The following is a 20540-nucleotide window of genomic DNA, read 5'->3' on the forward strand; positions in this document are numbered from 1 at the left end:
CACACACACACACACACACACACACACACACACACACACACACACACTATGGGCTCTGTTTCTCTGGAGAACCTGACTAATACAGATGTTTAAGCCATAGAACCCCTTAACTCACAAATAGGAAGATAAGCAAAAGTCATGGAGAGGAATTTAGATTTGGTCCAGCGAACAAAAAAGAGAAAATGACTATTTGTGCGGGGGTTATGTTTATTAATAGTACAATAGACTAAACAAGACAAATTGAAATAGGGACAAAAGTCAAGAGACTACAAAAATAAGGTCTACATGGATTCCTGCCTGGGGAAATGCAAATGAAATGAAATACCAAAGAAACAAAAATGCAAGAAAAAAGAAATAGAAAATTTAATTCCAAAGTTCCACTCTAAAAGGAGAGTAGGGTCAGACAGAAATGCTATAGTTAAGAAAGGAAACTAGGTTTTTGGTTTATTTCTTTATTCTTTGGCATGTGGGAGAGGTCTGATGGAGAAGATGATTAATTCAATTTTGGACATGTGGCATTTGAGGTGATGGCAGACATCCAGGTACAGATGACAATCTTAAAAGATGAAATGGACAAAAGCTTCCTAAAATTAATTTAGGCTTCTACCATCCCACAGCAACATTTTACACTCACCAGAATATATCCCTTGTCTTATTCAAGGGCATCACTTGGTATTGGACACCAAAGTAACTGGTTAATGAACCTTGGTTCTATGATGCAGTTAGTTTCAGTTCTATCACTAAAATCTTCAAATATCTCCCAAACTAATGTTATTCATATGATCTACTAAGAACTTCCTTCCTCTCCAAAGTGATGTAAATTTGAGCACTCACACATGCTGGTCATTTACATTGTGATAAAAGGAAGCCAAGAGACAAAAACTATCATAAATACTCAGGATTCAAACCACAAGATCACTAAAATCCCCTTAAATCCTCCTAGAAACAGGACTACGTCCTATGTAGGTCTGGTCTGGAGGGCACTCACCAGTGTGCTAAAGATTTTGATTTCTTTCTTCCTGACACAGCCACTACATCTGTCACCATATGCCCCTCTCTTAAAGGGGCTAAGAGGATAGAAACAAGAGCTTAGTCAGAGGGAGAACTTCTTTCCACAATATGGTTAAAAATTAATGTAGCATAACTTGAAACCAGTGAACGCTGTTGCCCCAATATACACATACACTATTATCGCTGAAGCAAAGATCCAAAATCCCAAAGATCTCAAATACAACATCTCAAAAAGTCTTAAAATTATGGTCCTCTTGCTTACTGTCCCAAGAGGCAGAAGATGACAAGTGGTTAAGCAGTGACAATATCCAAAGTACACACCATTACATAGTGTAAGCTCTAACTTTCTGCTATGCTTATAATAAAAAAGCTTTTCTTATTACCATATATTACCATAAATCTAATAATGCCTTTTTAAAATGCTGCGGGAAAGTGTCTCTGCTAATCTGAGGATTCTCGATTTGTGTTCAAATGGCAGGAAGAGCTCTTTCCTAATAATTTATATTAGGTAACCATCTCTCTTATTTTTTACACCCTTAAAAGTCTGTGGCTAATTACTGAAAAAGCTATAAACGTGGATTACTTTTCTCCCCTATTCCCAGAAAGTATACATTTTAGCAGTCTGTGTTTTCCCAAAGTGGTCACAATATTTCCCATCCCACATGCTCTTCTGCAATATGACCTTGCCACTCCCCTACCAAGGAGTCCAATTCTCTCAAATCTAGGCTGGCTTTAATGATTCACTTGTAACCGACAGATGTGGCAACAGTGATAATGAATGACTTCTGAACTTAGATCTGTAGAAGCCTTGCAGCTTCTTCCTCAGTCTCTGGAAGACCCAGGCTGTCATGCTGTGAAAAGCTAACACCACACGGAGAGGGCATATAGGTCCTCTAGTTAGATTCCTCAGATGAGCCCAGCCTTCAAGTCACCCCAGTCCAGGCACAAGGTGAAAAAAGAAGTCATCTTGCAAGTAGATTCTCCAAAGCCAGCTGTTTCAACTCCCAGCTGAGCAAATCACACTCATCCATTCTAGTCTTCCCATTTGAAAACCCAGACATCATAGAACAGAAAAACCAACGCTTCCATCTCTTCTCCGAATTCTTATCCCAAGAATTTGTTAGAATAAAATGACTGTTGTTTTATGCAAAATTTTTGAGTGGTATGAAAGGCAGATGGATAACCAGAGCAGCAACAAGTAACTGGAATGTATATGCTGAGCAACGTGGCCATCCCCTCACTTTAGTGACCATATTCCATGTTTTTCTTCCTTCGTGTTACTGAAACTTCCATTCTTAAAGAAATTTTTTTTGCCAATTTTGTTAATTTCCCCATTTATTTTGACAGTTCAACTTTAAAAACCATCATATCCAATAAAATAATTTCCTAGTGTTTGATTTCCAGCTTATTGGTTTTAAAATCTTATTTCTAACATTCTCTCCAGTTACTAGACTTAGTCTTTTTCACCCTTTTATTACAATTTATGTTTGAATTAGGTCATGTCTAAAGACATAATTAGTTGAAGATGTTGTGCACCCAACTATAACCATGATAAGTAAACATTCTGTCAAGCACAAGAATTATTCGGCACTTATCATAAACAAAGAACTATACCAGTACTTCAGGTTTTACCATTATAAACGCTTTATTAATGAGTTAGCTATTTTGAATTCTATATATCTACTCTCATCCGAAAGCCTTATTTTGCCAGAAAAAGCTCATTTTACTGTTTAACAAAAAGAGTATCCTTAATATATAATATTAATATGAAATCTTCAAACCACTGAATTTTCATAAATATAGTCTATTTTATAACTTGCTTTTATATTTAATAAGTACAAATTGGTCACTCACAAACCATAGCATAAAAAAATCGAGCTCTTCATTTTCCCAACAGAACATCTTTTTTCTTTTAAAACTTTTTTTCTTTGTTCTTTTTTCCCTTTTTAAATCTAAATTTTAGTTAACATACAGTGCAATATTGGTTTCAGGAGAATTCAGTGATTTGTCACTTACATACAACACCCAGTGCTCGTCACAAGCGACCTTCTTAGTACCCATCACCCACCCACCTGCCTCTATATGCTCCCTACAAGAGAGTCATTTCAGACCTAGAGACACATGCAGATTGAAAGTGAGGGGATGGAGAGCCATGTACCATGCTAGTAGACGTCAAAAGAAAGCCAGGGTAGCCATACCTATATCAAAACAAACTAGATTTTACAACAAAGACTTTAACAAGAAATGAAGAAGGGCATTATATCATAATTAAGGGATCTATCCACCAAGATCTAACAATTATAAATACTTGTGACCCCAATGTGAAAGCACCCAAATACATAAATCAATTAACCACAAACAAAAAGAAACTCATTGATAATAATAACAGTAGGGGACCTTAACACCCCACTTACAACAATGGACAAATCACCTAAGCAGAAAGTGAACAAGGATACAATAGCTTTTTTTTTTAATGTTTTTATTAATTTTTGAGAGAGAGAGAGAGAGAGAGAGATGGGGAGGGGCAGAGAGAGAGGGAGACACAGAATCTGAAACAGGCTCCAGGCTCCAAGCTGTCAGCCCAGAGCCCGATGCAGGGCTCAAACCCACCAACCATGAGATCACAACTTGAAGTGGAACACTCAACCAACTGAGCCACCCAGGCGCCCCCCCCCCCTTTTTAATTTTTTTTTAATGTTTTTATTAATTTTTGAGGGGGGAGGGGAGAGGGAGAGAAGGAGGAGGAGGAGGATAAAATAGCTTTGAATGACACAGTGGACCAGATGGACTTAACATATATATTCAGAATTTCATCCTAAAGCAGAATACACATTCTTTTCTAGTGCACATGGAACATTCTCCAGAATAGGTCATGTGCTGGGTCACAAATCAACCCTCAATAAGTACAAAAAGATCAAGATCATACCATGCATATTTTCAGATCACAATGCTATGAAACTTGAAATCAACCACAGGAAAAATTTGGAAAGCCCTCAAATACATGAAGGTTAAAGAACATCCTACTAAAGAATGAATGGGTTAACCAGGAAATTAAAGAAGAATTTTTTTTTAAAAATACATGGAAGCAAATGAAAATGAACATACAGCAGCCCATAACATTTGGGGTGCAGCAAAGGTAGTCCTAAGAGGTAAGTATATTCCAATTCAGGCCTTTCTCAAGAAGCAAGAAAGGTCCCAAATACAGAACTTCATTTTCTTTATGAATTTGCAACTACTTGGTAGAGAAAAACTTAGTCCTGTTGTTTCTAAGTATTTAGTCATTTCTAATTAAAGTTTTTTCTTTGCAGAAGATATTCAGTTAAAATCAGATATTATCATTCCAGTTACAATTGGAAACTCCATCCCCTGGACCTCACTTGCGTCATCCAAGCATTCCCACCTAGTGTTTCTTCTGTTTTCACCCCACTCAGCTGGGCCCTTCTAGGGGCGCTTACATGGACATTCTGCTTTCTTATTGACATATGCTAGGTTGAACAAGCTGCACATCTGGCCAATATTATCCTCTTGCTGGTCTGGAAAGTGTAGTGGAAAAACACTGGGCAAGATAGTGGCAGCAGTAATAATACAAGCAGTCTATGACAGATAAAGAACAAAGTGAAGCAAGGAAGGGCTGATGAATAGAAAGAAAATGAAGACACAAAAGAACCACAGGGTCTGGAGAATGGGTAAAATGTGAAAAAGGAAGGGAGAAATGAAAAGTTAAGAAGTCCATCGATTTAATCAACAAATTTTTACAGTGCCATCCATTTGGTTATTCTGGACTTTGAGAGGAAAATCTATCAAGTAGCTTGAGTAAAGTTAAAGACCACAGAATCTGTAAAGGTCAAGAATGTGAGACTAGGATGTTAGATGGGTCACCCATGGACAGCAACTCTCTGCTAGCATGGGAAGCAACAAAGAGAGAGGTGCAGGAGGAAGAGACAGCTGTCCTACACCTCACGAACTGTATTTACAGAAGAGTCTAGGAGTAATGGTTTACAGGCTGCAATGAGAGCTAGAAGAAAGATGTCTTCAGGACCTTCGGTTGATGAGGTGTGTGAAAATGAGTAGTGGTCACCTACAAAGGCAGTGGGAAAAGCAGCATCCTAGGGAGAGAGTCAGGTTTTCAAATAAAGCAAGCAGATAGAGTATTTGATGACAAGATATGGCTGTAGAGACGTTTGTTCAGTAGGGAGCAAGAGTTCTAGACAGCAAGTATAAAAACCCAACAAGCATCCAGGAAAAGGAAGCACACAATTGCCTGAGGATAAGCTAGGTGACCCCGGGACCTGCATTTGGAGCTAGGGCCCAGGGACAGAGATATGAGGTAAGATAGAATGAGCTGGCTTGAAGCTTCTATATGTGCTCTGTTCTTATCATTCTGAATCCACAGGATTTCCAGAATGTCAGAGACAGGTAACCAGGGTTAGCCTTACTTACAACTAACTTTAAGAAAGTTACCTTAAATATCTCTAAGCCTTAGGTTTCTTTCCTGTAAAGTGAAGAGAATAATATCCAGTTGATGAAGTTAAAATGATGAAACAGAATAGTGTATCTAAAACGCTTAACACAGTGCATGACACACAGTATTGCACATTTTTCAGTTTAATTGTTTTGCTTATTGATATGTCCTTCCAAGAACCAGTAACCCGTATGCACGGGACAAGCCGGCTTAGGCCCACCGTCTCCCATCTTGTAAAAACAGTTGTGTTCAGTAGAGGAAATGAAAGGATCAGAAGGCTCTTCTTACTGATCTGGCCAGTTTTGCTCAGGTGACATGAAACATGAAGAGGGTTGCCAAACACTGCTTTGTCTCAGGTATGTTCTGTTTCAGGTATGTTCTTGTACATCAGTTAGCTTATAAGCTCCTGAAGGATGAGCTCCTTGACCTATGTGTGTCCTCCACAGTGTCCAGCACTTATTAGACCCTCAAAATGGCTACTGCATGACTACCCATATAGGAATAAAGTAAAACAGGCAAAGTTCCATACCTCAGACATGGAATTCCAGAGGTTATATTTGGCACGATTCTCTTCTTTTGTTTAATAACTTCTATTCTAGTTTTCTAAAAGATGTTTAGATTTTGTAAAATGTGATTTTCAAGTCTAACCTTTAAAACTTTTTTTTCAACAAAAAGGCAAAAACCTGAAAAAATACCCATATTTATTTTAGTAAATAAAATATTGGTATTTTTATTCATTCCTTAATTAAAAAAATTAAGGATGACAAACTATGCAGAAATTTTATATAAATTAATAATCAAGTTAGAAAAGACAGTTTGGTCAAATAATTCACAAATATATCACTTCTTTCTTAAAAATTCTAGTGTCTTGTTTAATATTTATTGAAGACCTATAGTGTTCTAGTTGCTAATAAAAAAAGAACAAGCAAAATAAGATTCTGCATTCTAAGACAACATATTCCACCTTATTTAGCCATATGACTACAGAATAGCTGCAAAAGCTAAATTCCAGTATCCATCTTCACCCCCTGGTTCCTCCACCACTGCCCATATTATTATACTCTTTGCAATCCCTGAGCCAATAATTAAATATCAGATCAAACACCTACTACCCACCCACACAAATAAAACTAATTCTTAACATCCTCAGAACCCCTTTCTGCCCTTCTCAGCCAAAGACATAGATTCTCTTCCAACAGAAGCCATATCCTATGCTGCACCCAACTCATCATGGGATGTGGAAGTGATCTGGGCATTCACCTAGCTACTCAATGCTGCCTTCTAAAAAGGGCAACATGCCACAGTCAGACAAATTGTTCTATTAGTTAGCTTCATCACTGCACCTGCCTCATGATAGTAATAAACCAGCCTCCAAGTCACTGCCCACATTTAGTATATATTTAGGCATGGGACTCATAAATTTCCCTCCTATCCCAAATGTCATTACATTTGGAGATTTCAAAAATTATCTAGAATTGGGATGCCTGGGGAGCTCAGTCAGTTAAGCATCTGACTTCAACTCAGGTCATGATCTCACAGTTTGTGGGTTCAAGCCCAGAGCCCTCAGCCCAGAGCCTGGAGCCTGCTTCAGATTCTGTATCTCCCTCTCTCTCTGCCCCTCCCTCCCTCCCTATCCCTCTTTCAAAAATAAACGAACATTTTTTAAAAATTTTAAAAATTCACGTAGAATCTGAAAGACCAACTCTAACAACTGTCACTCCGCTATAAACATTCTCAAGACCGTACTCTGCATCTCATTTTAACTTGTTCCACCTCAGAAATAGCCCCCCTCCCATGTTATAACTCCTTGCTGTAAACCTTCAACTTCTGGGAATTAACTACATTCACACCAATGGTCCTCTCAATTCCTAAATTTTCCTTAATCTATCAGCTCCGTCCTAACCCCACTTCCTTCTCCGTGCAGCATGCAGCCCAAGGGTAGATTAACTGAACTACTATCTATCGAAGCTCTTTTTTTTTAATTACAATTTTTTTAATGTCTTTATTTATTTTTGAGAGAGAGAGAGACACAGAGCATGAGTGGAGGAGGGGCAGAGACAGAGGAAGACACAGAATCTGAAGCAGGCTCCAGGCTCCAAGCTGTCAGCACAGAGCCTGATGCGGGGCTCGAACTCATGAACCGTGAGATCATGACCTGAGCCAAAGTGGGACACTTAACTGACTGAGCCACCCAGGTGCCCCATGAAGTTAACTCTTTTAACCTCAGTCCTTCCGTTATACCCATCAGTCAAAACAAAGACTCTGGATTAATCATTTAAGAACTGCCTTCTTCTCTTCTACATTTGGTGAACAATGGTCCTCTCCACAGGACTGCATAGGACTTTACAGAAAACTGTGATGCATTTAAACTGAGACCAAATACCACATCTAATTTCCTCTTGGGACAACAACACATCTCACTGGATCCTTTTACTTGTCTCTGGTCAGTGATTTTCTCCTTCTTCCCCCAGCAACTATACTAAATATTTTCTATTCTGCTTAAGGCCCCAATCACTAATGATTTTAACTACCACCTATATGCTAATGACTTGTAAATGTTATTTCTAGTATTGATCTCTCCTTTTGGCTTAAAATGAATATCCAAATGTTTGCTCTTTCTATCTGGATATACATGGCCATCTCAAACTGTGAACTCATTATCTCTCTCCCATCAATTCTGCTTCTCTCTTGGGGTAACCAGCCGCTAAAATGGCCCCCACTGATCTTTGTCTCCCAATATTCAAATCTTTGTGTAGCTACCACCTCTAGTATACCATGGTTGGTGTAATCAAATAATATATGGCAAAGGTGGTGATATGTCACTCTATGATTATGTTACGCAGACTATAGCTTCCACCTTGGTCTCTTTCTCCAATCCCCGTGGGTCACTTGCTGTGGAGAGGCCCACATGGTGAAGGACTAAAGTCTCCTGCTAACAGCCATAGGAGTGAACTAAAATATGAAGCCTCTAGCCTCAGTCAACTCTTCAGCTTGACTGTAACCTGAGAACCACCCAGCTAAGTGACCCCTACATTCCTGAACCTCAGAAACCGTGAGATAATAAATGTTGTTTTAACCTGCTAAATTTGAAGGTAACTTGTTACACAGAAATAGATGTCCTTCCCATATTCCTATCTCAGTTGACGTTAATATCTATCTAGTCACTCAATCATTAACATTCATTCACGAGTACCTACCATGTGATGAGAGACCTATTATTCTTAATCTTCCACTACAACAGATTGTCACAAAGTCCCGACAAGTTTACTTCCTGTTTCTTTAATCTGCCCCTGAAGATTTTCCAAATCTCTCTGCTCTTTCTACTACCACAGTCCCAATCCAGGTCCTCATAATCTCTCATCAATACTATATTCCAATACCCTCCCAATTAGTTTCCTTGATTCCCATCTGTCCCTGTCAAGAGTGAGCTACTTAAGACACAGAAAAACAGCATATACATGACAGTTAAAGTGGCAGGACCAGGAGAAAGTTCTCTCAAGGAATGAATGACCCCAGTATCCTTATAGACAAGTAACTGAAGTTTGGTAGTCTTGACCGTTTTAGTAAAATAGAAAGCAGCTTATCTACATGATGTGTATACATTAAGAGGAGAAGAAGCAACGGTGGGCAATTCAGAGAGACAGCAACATAATATAAGTCAGCAACACGGTGTGATCAGGTAAAATTGGATCATATGATGTTGCACAGAGCTATCAAAGTCCAAGCCTTAGTTTCCTCTAGCTGCTATAACAATTTGTCACAAAACTAGGGATATAAAGCAACATACATTTATTGATCTTACAATTCTGGAGGTCTCAAAAGAGTTTCACTGGGCTAAAATCTGGAGGCTCTTGGGGATAATTTGTTTTCTTGCCTTTTCCACCTCCTAGAGGCCACCTGTATTCTTTGGCTCATGGCCACCTTCCATCTTCAAAGTCAGCAATGGCTGGCCAAGTCTTTCTCATGTCCCATCACTCTGGCACTGATTCACCTACATCCCTCTTTCACTCAGAAGGATTCTTATGACTATACTGGCCCGATCCAAATAATCAAGGATAATCTCTCCATCTCAAGATCCCTCACTTAGTCACATCTGCAAATATAAAGTAACATATTCAAAGATACCAGAGATTGGGCTGTAGACATCTCTGGGGTAAGGAAGTGAAGGGTAGCATTATTCTGCCACAGTCCAGTTCCAAAATTTCTCTGGCAATGCTCCACAATCCAGAAACAGAGAAAACAAAGAGGAAAGGTGACTCGGGATTGAAATTAAAGATATGCAGGGTCAAGAGAACAATATCAAAATGGCAGGCGTGGCTTGAATTCAAAGTCTTACTTTTTCTAGGCCAGTTAACTTTGCTAACTCCTTCAAAACCACAGAGTGTTCTTATCTGGGCTCCTTTCTCACCAGTAGTTTCTGATAATCACCAGGGGATTGGGACAAGAAGGTATGGATAAATATGAACATACGCTACTATTAACAACATTGAAAATACACATATTCTAGGTCATTTAAGAAAGGTATAGGTCAAGATAAAAAAAAAAAAACAGTAAGTCTAATTATATGCCAAAATATTCTATATTTGAATAGTTAAATTTTCTGCACATTGTATAGTTAATTCAGAAACTTCCAACCAAATGTGCTGAATCCCAGAGAATATAAAATTTGTAGTTATCTTTAGATACCTATACAAAGGCTTTTAACAAAAACAACTCCCACACTGACAGTTTATGCTGAGAAGGAAGTAACTGCAAACATATTTTAAACAATGAATATAAAAAAAATAAGACTATTTTAATTAAAATAAGTCAACATTATATTTTCAAAGGTTTCACTCCATGCCATAGAATATTTTTTATATTTGATTCCTTTTTCTGACCTAGAGCAATGTGGTAGACTCAAGTTCAGATTGTGAAGATCACAGTTTATATACAAGGAGAATCTCTGGGTGCAATTTTGTCCCATGTTTATGATTATAGGCTGGCTACTAGGTGACTGGCAACTCACACAAAAGATAAGTATTCCTGCCCCCACTATCCTTTCTACCCCTTTCATCTGTGGGTGCTTAGAGGGATAATAAAAGTCAAAGTCATACTCATGTGAGGGTGTTCAGGGTGTTAATAAGAGTCATAGTCATACAGGCCCAAAACAACAGCTGAAAACCCAGGGCAGGGGCTAAGTAAACAGCAGATGCAGTTCTGTATCCATTCTTAGATACAGTAGATGCTCATCATTCATGGATTCCATATTTCCAAGTTTGTCGACTTGCTAAAATTTGTATGTAACCTTACAATTTAACACTCACAGTTTGTTAATCTTCATTCACACGTGAGTTATACACTGTTGCCTATGAGTTCACTGTTAATGAATCAATTAGGTGTATTTAAAAAATTTTTTTTAATGTTTATTTATTTTTGAGAGAAAGAGAGCCAGACAGAGTGTGAGCAGGGGAGGGTCAGAGAGACAGGGAGACACAGAACTCAAAGCAGGCTCCAGGCTCTGACCTGTCAGCACAGAGCCCAACGTGGGGCTCAAACCCATGAACCACAAGATCATGACCTGAGCTGAAGTTGGGTACTTAACCAACTGAGCCACCCAGGCGCCCCAATAAGATATATTAAATAAGGTGCCGTTAAACAGAAACACACATAAAACAAGGCTATGTGTTGACTGGTTGATGAAAATGTGACCAGAGGGTGTCAGGAACATAACCCTATATTTCCCCTAGAACATAACTTCATAGAATACAACCATCTCAAATAATAAGAACCAACTGTATTTTATTTGCTGTTAAACCTTTACTTTTGATAGCTGTGGTCTCTAATAATGTAGAATATATCTCCATCAAAAGAGAAAATATATACAAAAACATACTCGTTAAAACTGTATCAGCAAACGCTAAGCCAAGGGGTAGGGGTGTGGAAAATGGGTAGAAATTGGCATTTACTGACCTCCTCTCCTACACAAATTATTTCATTTAATCTCTACAATAATTCTATGAGATAGGTTTTGTTATTCTCATTTTACAGATGAGGAGACTGAGGCTCTAACAGGTTAAAACTTATTAAAAGTAAAACACTAATACATAGTGAACCTGAAATTCAAACTGGGGTCTGTCAAACCCACTGAACCACACCTCTGACCTATAATGATGGGCACTGCTGCTTCACTGGGTCATATGGCTATGAGACTGTGGCTCTCTGGCCTGCCCATGAGAGACCTAAAGCTAATACAGTCCCATTAACTCCTGGGTTTCAGAAAACTGAAATTTCCCTTGCAAGTCCTCTACCGCCTGGACAAATATGTTATAAATCTGTAACCAGAGAATGTGTTGATGTTACTCTTTAAATTATTATTAAAAACCTTATTAAAGAGGACACTGGAAGGGACTAGCTTAGTTTATCTAAGAAAATGAGATCTATATATTCTACCCAAAACAAACCAAAAAGCTGCCCATAATTAAGCATTTAAAATTATCAGATTAATCTGTTGATTAAAATGTTCACCTATTTCATTCTGGTCATATTTTCTCACAGATCTATTGGAACAAAATTAAAAATATATATAGTCCAAAAGTGGAATGATAAATGAATAGTATCAAATAATCAATAGTACCTAGCACAGCATCTTTCATGGACGAAGCATTCAACAAAAGTTTACCAATCATATGGATCTATATGCTCTATTTTAGTCGTATTTAAGTAGATCTTCAGGGGCGCCTGGATGGCTCAGTCAGTTAAGTATCTGACTCGATTTCAGCTCAGGTCATGATCTCACAGTTTGTGAGTTTCAGCCCCATGTCAGCCTGCATGGGATTCTCACTCTCCCTCTCTCTCTTAAGATGAATAAATCAACTTAAAAAAAAAATTTAAGTAGATCTTCTTTTGTTATTGTGGGTAGACCATTATATCAAACATACATACGTACACACACAATTTCCCCTCAAAATTACATACGCTTTGTTTTTAAAGTGTTTCACTAGGCAAAACATCTAAGAATAAGATTGAGATGGTATTTAGTGTTTCAGTTATGAAATGTTTTCTGAAAGACATGACATTCTGTTACCACCGTGCTTAAGAAAAAACAGGATGAAAAATGCAAATACCTGTGAGCACACAGACGCACATTCAGCAGAATAAACAACATCTTCCCAACCAGAAAGTCAATGTCTAGAATTTGTGCACAGACTTTGCACTTTGTTTTATGAGGAAAACAGGGTAAATAAAACAAGAAGTAACAGAATTTATTCAGAAATAAAATTTCAGGGGCACCTGGGTGGCTCAATCGGTTAAGCATCCGACTCTTGATTTTGGCTCATGTCATGATGTCATGGTCATGAGGTGGAGGCCCGCGTCAGGTTCCATGCTTAGCACGGAGTCTTCTTAAGATTCTCTCTCTCCCTCTGGCCCTCTCCCCTGTCCTCTCTCAAGAATAAATATTAAAAAAAATAAATAAATAAAATTTCAGTATTTGCCACAGGATTAGTATAGGTTTAGCCTAATCTTCTATGCATATACTGAAATTGTAACACTGATGGAGAGGTAATAAAGGACTCTGTGGAACTTATGAAGGTATGGTTTAAATGTAAATATATTATTTTGGAAGATGGAAAATTATTAATCCCTATGGTAACTTCTAGTTAACTAAAATAACCCTCCAATAATTTTGAATAGGGGGTTATCTTAATATTTTACTAAAATTGTGAATTTTAGAGATAACTTAAATATTAGCAATGTACTTTGTATACCAAATTTTCATTTTTAAATCTCAAAATAGAAATGGTACATATAAATAAAGAAATATAGATTCATAATTTTTAGAAGTCATTAAAAATACATCTCCTCGGGGCACCTGGGTGGCTCAGTTGGTCAGATGTCTGACTTCGGCTCAGGTCATGATCTCATGGTTCATGAATTTGAGCCCCACATTGGGCTGCTGTCAGTGCAGAGCCCACTTTGGATCCTCTGTCCCTGCCACCTCTCTCTCTGCCTCTCCCCACTTGCATGCTCTCTCTCTCTCAAAAATAAATAAACATTTAAAAAAAATACTATATCCTTTGTAATAAATTAGGTGGCATATTAGGACCTGAATCTAAACTGTTCAAATCCCAAATATTCTGGTTGACCACTAAGTCTTTTGTTTTTCCATCTACTATAGGTCCTTTGGTAGTTTCAACCTCCCTTTATATCTCAAAATGAAGGTAAAAGATATAGGACAAAAATTTACATATTCAACTTCACTAATTGTGTACATTCTCATTAAGGTTTAGTGGGAAAGATGTAATCAGTAATGAAATAAGTTTGAGACCTACAAATGACAGTATTCACTGTTGTAGTTTAACTTTAGAAAGCTAAGAATAAAAAGTTTATTTTCTAAAATACTTGCTTTGGTCTCAAATGTTAAGTACACCAAAATACGGACCATAATTGGTAATCCCCAACTTGCAAAGACCGGTGTTTCCAAAATTCACCTTTATATATTAATTGATTGGCAGTCAGAGACTATTTTCAATATTTCAAAGAACTGTTAAGTTCCCAGTTCAATCTAAAAAAGCCTCTGTGGCTCAGATCACGCTTGGGATATAAAATATAACTTTGATAATAATATTTCCCCACATCAAACTACCATTTTTAACATCGCTTTTATTTACCAAAAAAAAAAAAAAGTCCTGAATTAATTTAGCAATTGTCTCCCACCTTTCCTCAGATGTTTATCTGCAAAATAGACTGAGGGGCATACCAATTCTGACTGGCTTACTTAATGTCCTTCTCGCTCATAAGTGGTCTACAAAATAGAAACTTCCAGTGGTGAAAAAACAAATACGGCATTACAAATTTTCATTTTTCACATCAATCCGATCTCATGGCATAATGTTCAAGTTTATTTGAATGCTCAAAGATTAGAAACTTTTTCCATCTCCCAAGATAAGCTGAAAGGACAGAAAATAAGTTGTTGGTTTTCTTTTTTTATTCCTCCATTCCCCCTCCCCCCACCAATTACCTCCTATTATCATTCAGAAGCTAAATGATTTTACAGACCCAACTTACTCTGCATTCTCATCTCAAATTTATGAGGTACAACATTTTCAGAAATACTAATAATTTTCAAAATTAAAGTATAGGGTTTTACTTACTAATTCAATTAAAATGACCAGACTGTTTCACTAACATTTTGCTGAACCTCCTCTTTCATACCATTTTTTAAGAGGTTGGCAATTAAAAGACAGCAAATAATTTTCATAAACAAACAACTAACACAGAGAGAGGGGTGAAGGGAGAAAAACTGGTAAACTTCCAACTTCCTGCCTTCAGGAATGAGACCTAAGCAACAATCCAATTAAGAAAGCAAGCAGTGTAAGGAAAAAAATTTAAAATAACCCCCTAGTAACTTTGACACCAAGTATGACAGTCTCCAAATCAAAGTAATTAAAACATTTTTTAAGTCTGGAATGACTAAAGCTGTTAAAGAAAACATAAAAATATTATGACATTTACCTGAGAATACAAAAAATAGCTCTGTTACAAATTTGCCAAAGCCACAGTTGCAAACTGTACAACCTGTAAATACGGAGAGACAGCACATCACATGGGTTCACTGTCCCAAGAAATCTGTGATTGAGATGGTGGACGAAACATGGTTCCAACATGACAAAACCACCACCAAAACAAGTCTCCAGCTTCTTGGAAAATGAGTGAGTAGTATTAGTTAGAAAGAAGGAAGACATAGGGAAAAGAGACCTGCTAGCACAGCTGCCCTTCTCTCTGGGTTGGTGTTCAGGTTCTGCCGGGGGCAAGCTGTACAATCTTCAAATGACTCCGGCCCTCAACTCCCACACCTATTAAATGAGAGGGTTAGGCTGGTCAGAATCTGTGGTTTCTTCCAGCTCTAAATTTTTTTAACTCTAAAGGCGTCCCTTTATAAAAGTTTGGACAACTGATAAACAGTATATCAAGTTTTTGTGCCTATTAATAAAATACAAGAAATCAATTCAAACCACTCAAATATGACTAACATTCTTTGGACAAAGAATGAATGCTCCCCATGGACCAAGGTGGGTCCTATGGGAGACAGAGTAAGCTGGGGTGGCGTCACCTAGGTGTATCCAAGAGGGTTACCTGAAGCTTGAACAGACCTCAGCAAAATAAACATGAAGACCCTGCAACATCCAAGAGGCTGAGGAAGGAGTAAGCAACAAGCCAGAATACAGATGCATTCTCACTGTCAAGCAATCTGAAGTGAGGAATCCTGAGCAATGGAGGCAGGAGGTAGAAGACACAGGAGGAAAGAATGAGCTTTAAATGTGTGCCAAATCTATAACAGCACTGAAGCTAGATCACCATGCACCATTCAAGTGAAGTTTGCTACTAGTCTTTCCTCTCTTCCCTTCTTCCTTTTCCAACAGGGATGGGAGGGTAGAGGGGGTGTTAAGTCAGGAACAGCAAGACAAAGCAAGAGTAGAAAAGCCCAGGCAGAAGAAAAAAAGTCATGATGCCCCCCTTCCTGATTATTGGCTTCCCGCTCATAGTGGGCAGAGCTGGGAATGGGCATGGGGGAGAAGCGCTGTCCTTAATTTAGGTTTGGTTTCGGGTCTTTATTTGTTGGCACTGAACATTTTAATAATCAAATTGAGACTTCTGCAATTAGTTACTGAAAGACAACTTGTATTATCTAACAGCCACCAGAAAAGTCAAGTTTATCTACAGGCAGATGAGCCAGCCTCACAAACTGAAAGGGACAATGAGTAACACACAAAAAAAGCTGTTTGATAATTACATTACATATATTGCTTTTCACCCTAATACAATAAAGAGGCAACACAGCAGAGAGTAGAGAAGCACACAAATGTGATCCTATTAAACATAACTCAACCCACCCAGCTTCTCTGCCTATCCTAAGATGGTTCAGCCACTAACAATCCCAGAAACCTGCCATAACATGACTCAAGAATCTAAAACTGATTCTTAAAATTTGCTGGAGTGGCCTGAATATAACAGATTCACTTTAAAAGGCAGAGACTGTGTCTTGCTCCATGCTATATCTCGAACATTTAGGATAGTGCCCCTTATATAAAAGGTGCTTTAAAAACTACTGTTCTTCTTTCTAGGAGATGGCTGCTATGTTAGGTTCTAGGGAAATAGAATCTGAACAGATATGTCTGCAGCTGAGCTGGCTTTTTAGTTAAAAACATATTGAGTCTTACTATGTACAAAATTATAATACAGAGGGGCGCCTGGGTGGCTCAGTCGGTTAGGCATCCAACTTCAGCTCAGGTCATGGGCTCACGGTTTGTGAGTTCGAGCCCCGCATCATGCTCTGTGCTGACAGCTCAGAGCCTGGAGCCTGCTTCAGATTCTGTGTCTCCTTCTCTCTCTCCGCCCCTCCCCAACTTGCGCTCTCTCTATGTCTCTCAAAAAATAAATGTAAAAAAAATTTTTTTTAATTATAATACAGATTACTTTCATCCTTATCCTTTCATAACTAGTCAAGTATTTGAAAAATGCATGTATTTTCAATACTGTTCTACAACAATGCAGAATACATGTGAAAAATTTAAACTCGGCGATTCCAATAGAATTAATGTATATATTTTTAAAAACTTAGCAGAAAACCCTCTAAATAAATACAATATAATAATACTACTAAATGCAAACTAGTTTATTTTAAAAAGAGAGGAAGAGTTTAAAAATATATTATCCACTATTTTATTAATATTCTGTTGGCACAGATTCTCTCTTTTCAGTGACAGCCAGAATTAAGAGCCTACTATCTTAGAGAGTTATAGTATCATCATCCCTCTCTTAAAGATTAGGAAACTGAGGTCCAGAATTTAATGACTTGCCCAAGGTCATATTACTAGTAATCAGTAGAGCAGGAGTTTTAATTCAAGAAAGTCAGATTCCCAAGCCACGCTAATTATAATGCTGAAGAGCTGAGTACTACTGACTCTCTCCAAAAGATAGAATATCCTATTTTAATGATTATAATGTTTAATTCTGAAATATACGCTAAGCTTCCAACCTACTTCTACTAATGTGAATAAACCCTTCCTGAGTGAAAATTCTATGTAGCAGATACCAGTAAAGTTTCTAACAGTTGATATATTAATCATATTGTTCTGATTGTACAGTATTTACAAGAAGTGTTTGTGACTGTAAAATTGGACAGTTTCCAAAATGGTACATAAGGGATGCATGTCTTATTGTAGGTTTCAAGAACTAAAGGATGTTGGCTCCAGTAGAGTCCTATTATCTTATTATTTCATTGTCACATCTTATCTTAGTAATAAATGCAAGAGACAGGGTGGGATAGATATTCCAGTACAAGTCAGTGCTTCTCAACATGAGAGGAGTCCCCCCACCTCCCGGGGACATTTGGCAATGTCTAAAGACATGGTCATTGTCATGATGGTGTGTGCAGGGGGGGAGTGCTACTGGAATCTACTAGGTAACAAGAGGAATGCTGTTAAACATCCTATAATGCACAGGACAGCCCTGCCTGCTCCCAACAAGGAATTAGGCAATCCAAAATGTCAACAATGCCAAGACTGAGAAACTCTAGTGTAAGAGATTAAATGTCCGAGGCACTTAGCAGAGAAGGTGGTGTGGGTGTTTAGACACTGTAACTATAAACACTAAATCAGAGAGTCCAAGTAACACTCAGTAAAGATTATGAATAGTACTGGAGCCTTGAGGAGCAATGGTATGGGGGCAGCTTCCTGCCTCATTAGAGTAAAGGTGAGTAATCAGAGAAGGTGATAGCAGCTTCTATCAGTACTCTCAGCTTTAATAGTTGTACTAATATTTTTGTCTGATAAAAGAACAGAAAATCGAAAAAGGTAGGTAGTAAAAATAAAAGTAGTTTACTGGAGAGATGAGAAACTTTTTATTCAACTGCACACAGTTCCACTACCAACTTGTTTCTATTACATACGGCAGGAACCTAGAGGGTTACAATCTCAAATAAGAACAATGGGTGTTGTGGACATACCATAAGAAAAGCCAGAAAAAATATATAACCATGTGCTTCATTCTGAACATCAGTATTCTGAAGACCAAACATGATTTCAGGAAACCCGGCTTTGAGCTCCCAAACGTATAAATGCCCTGATGGTATACTATTGTTTCTTCCTGGGCTTTCCTTCCTCTGAATATGGGAATCATCTGTCACAAGATTAGGCAGTAAAAACTGGGCGCATAGTAAGCTCTGAGACAGAGTAGACCTAAAATGAAAACCAAAACACAAAATTTCCCCCAGTGTTGCCCTGCTTTGCGTGGCTGACTTTTACCATCATGTTCTTGCTCCTTTTTCCTTGAATGCTCTTCTGTAGGAGACCTCCTTCTTCATCCTATCATGTTAGTTTTCTTTCTACCCTCAATCATATTTCTTCACCAAAATCATTTTACCCTCTTTTCATTCCCATTTCACTCCTGTTTCCTTTCTTCCAGCTCTGTCTTACTCTACCTTCTCAATAGTGCCAACTAGTACTGGAATTATAAAATGAGAATTTTGGAGTTGAAAGAGTCAGACTTACTATTAGTACTTACTATTAGCTCTTACTATTAGTAAACGCCCATGATACCCACCTCTCTTCATCATACCCACACTACTAACAAGTGGTTAGCCAACTCAGCTTAAACACATTGAGATCACCTCTACTAACTTTCTGAAACCACGAATCACTTGTTCTCATTAACAGGTATTGAAAGATTGCTCATGATACCTAAACAGAGCAATAGAATTGGTCTGAAATTGCTCTTGCTTCACAGATATCAACTTCTCATTATCAACATTAACTAGAAAAAAGCTCACCATCCTAACTACAGTTGGCCAAATTTGCAGACTTATGCGCTTTGAAAATTATCTTTTGATAGACTGAAACATTTAACTAAGCGCAGACACATGATTCACCTAACAAGCCGTGTTTGACATTTTGTCAGGGTAAGGAATGACTCATTAAATCCCCAAAATGGCACGCAAGGTATGTTTTACCCTCCTACATTGTTCAGGTTTATTCTCCCCTAAGTACGTATCCAACAGAAGATAATGATTAATTGGGAAGATTCCGGGTCTTGTTGGGTAAATACGGTACTGTACTTAATACAGTAGTATAAAGGCTCGTGAAGTCTGGGCAGATACAGGAGAGCAAAACTAAAGTGATTTATTATTGTGCAATAAAGGAAGTAGATCCTAATTTGTTCTGTGCTGGCTTACCCCCTAAAGGGCAGCGGGGTGCGAGTCCCATGAACCCAGCCGTGCGGGTGAGTTATCTAGTTTAAATGAACGTCTCCGGCGTTCCACCGAAGTTTGAACGGTTCTTGGAGCTTAGTCTCTGGCTGTTGCTTCCCCACAGAAGCCCCCTTCAACTCGCCCCGGGCGCGAGGCTCGCAGCCTCCCTGCCTGGCAGCTGAGCCCGTCGCGGCCCACATGGGGTCCCCGCCGTGCTGACCCCGCCGCCGCGCTCTTACCTTGGTGAGCTGGGCGATTTTCTTGCTCATTTTCAGGTGCAGGTCCTGGCTGTAGTCCATGCTGTGCCCCGCCTGCTGCGCGGCGGCCGGAGAGGGCGCGAATTTGGCCGCTCCGGCCGCCGGGCCGCCGTAATAGTGCTGCTGCCAGCTCATGCCCGGGGTCGCCATCTTCCCGATAGACCCCGGCCCGGGCACCAGTCCTCGCGCTCCGGGGGCGGGCCGAGGAGCAACAGCGTCTGGGAGGCAAGAACCCGGGCGGCCGCTTCCGGACCCGACCCCCGGCGTTTGACAGCCGCGGCCGCAGGCGCCCTCCGGCCCACGACCCCCCCCTCCCCGTCACTCCCGTCCAGGGACGGGGCAGCCCAGCCGGCTCGAGGCCGCGGACGACACCGGCGCGGGGCAGACGCCCGGGGTCCAGCGGCGGCGGTTCCGGGCCCGACCCGCTCTTGCCAGCTTTCCAGCTGGCTCCTGGCGGGGGCGTCGTGGGCAGCGTGGCCCCGCAAGTCCCGCTCCCACCCGCAACCAGGGACCTGGCAAGACGGCCGCCGCCGGGGCTGCGGAGGGAGGAGGAGACGGGGCGGGCTGGTGCGGGGGAAGGCGG

At 39.3% G+C, this 20540-nt stretch overlaps 1 protein-coding gene across 3 annotated transcripts in view; it reads right to left on the reverse strand.

Annotated features, from left to right (window-relative positions):
• The window catches only part of FAM184A (family with sequence similarity 184 member A), a 121982-nt gene extending 101788 nt beyond the window's left edge, over positions 1-20194 (reverse strand). For all 3 annotated transcript variants that reach the window (XR_007462840.1, XM_049654257.1, XM_049654256.1), the window contains exon 1: positions 19940-20194. Coding sequence is in view for 2 of the 3 variants with exons in the window: in XM_049654257.1 (XP_049510214.1) it covers positions 19940-20107 (168 nt within the window). In the remaining variant the exon portion in view is untranslated. The remainder of the gene's footprint in view (positions 1-19939) is intronic.
• Positions 20195-20540: the final 346 nt, after the last annotated feature.

The sequence above is a fragment of the Panthera uncia genome, assembly GCF_023721935.1.
Source record: "Panthera uncia isolate 11264 chromosome B2 unlocalized genomic scaffold, Puncia_PCG_1.0 HiC_scaffold_24, whole genome shotgun sequence".
NCBI lineage: Eukaryota > Metazoa > Chordata > Mammalia > Carnivora > Felidae > Panthera > Panthera uncia.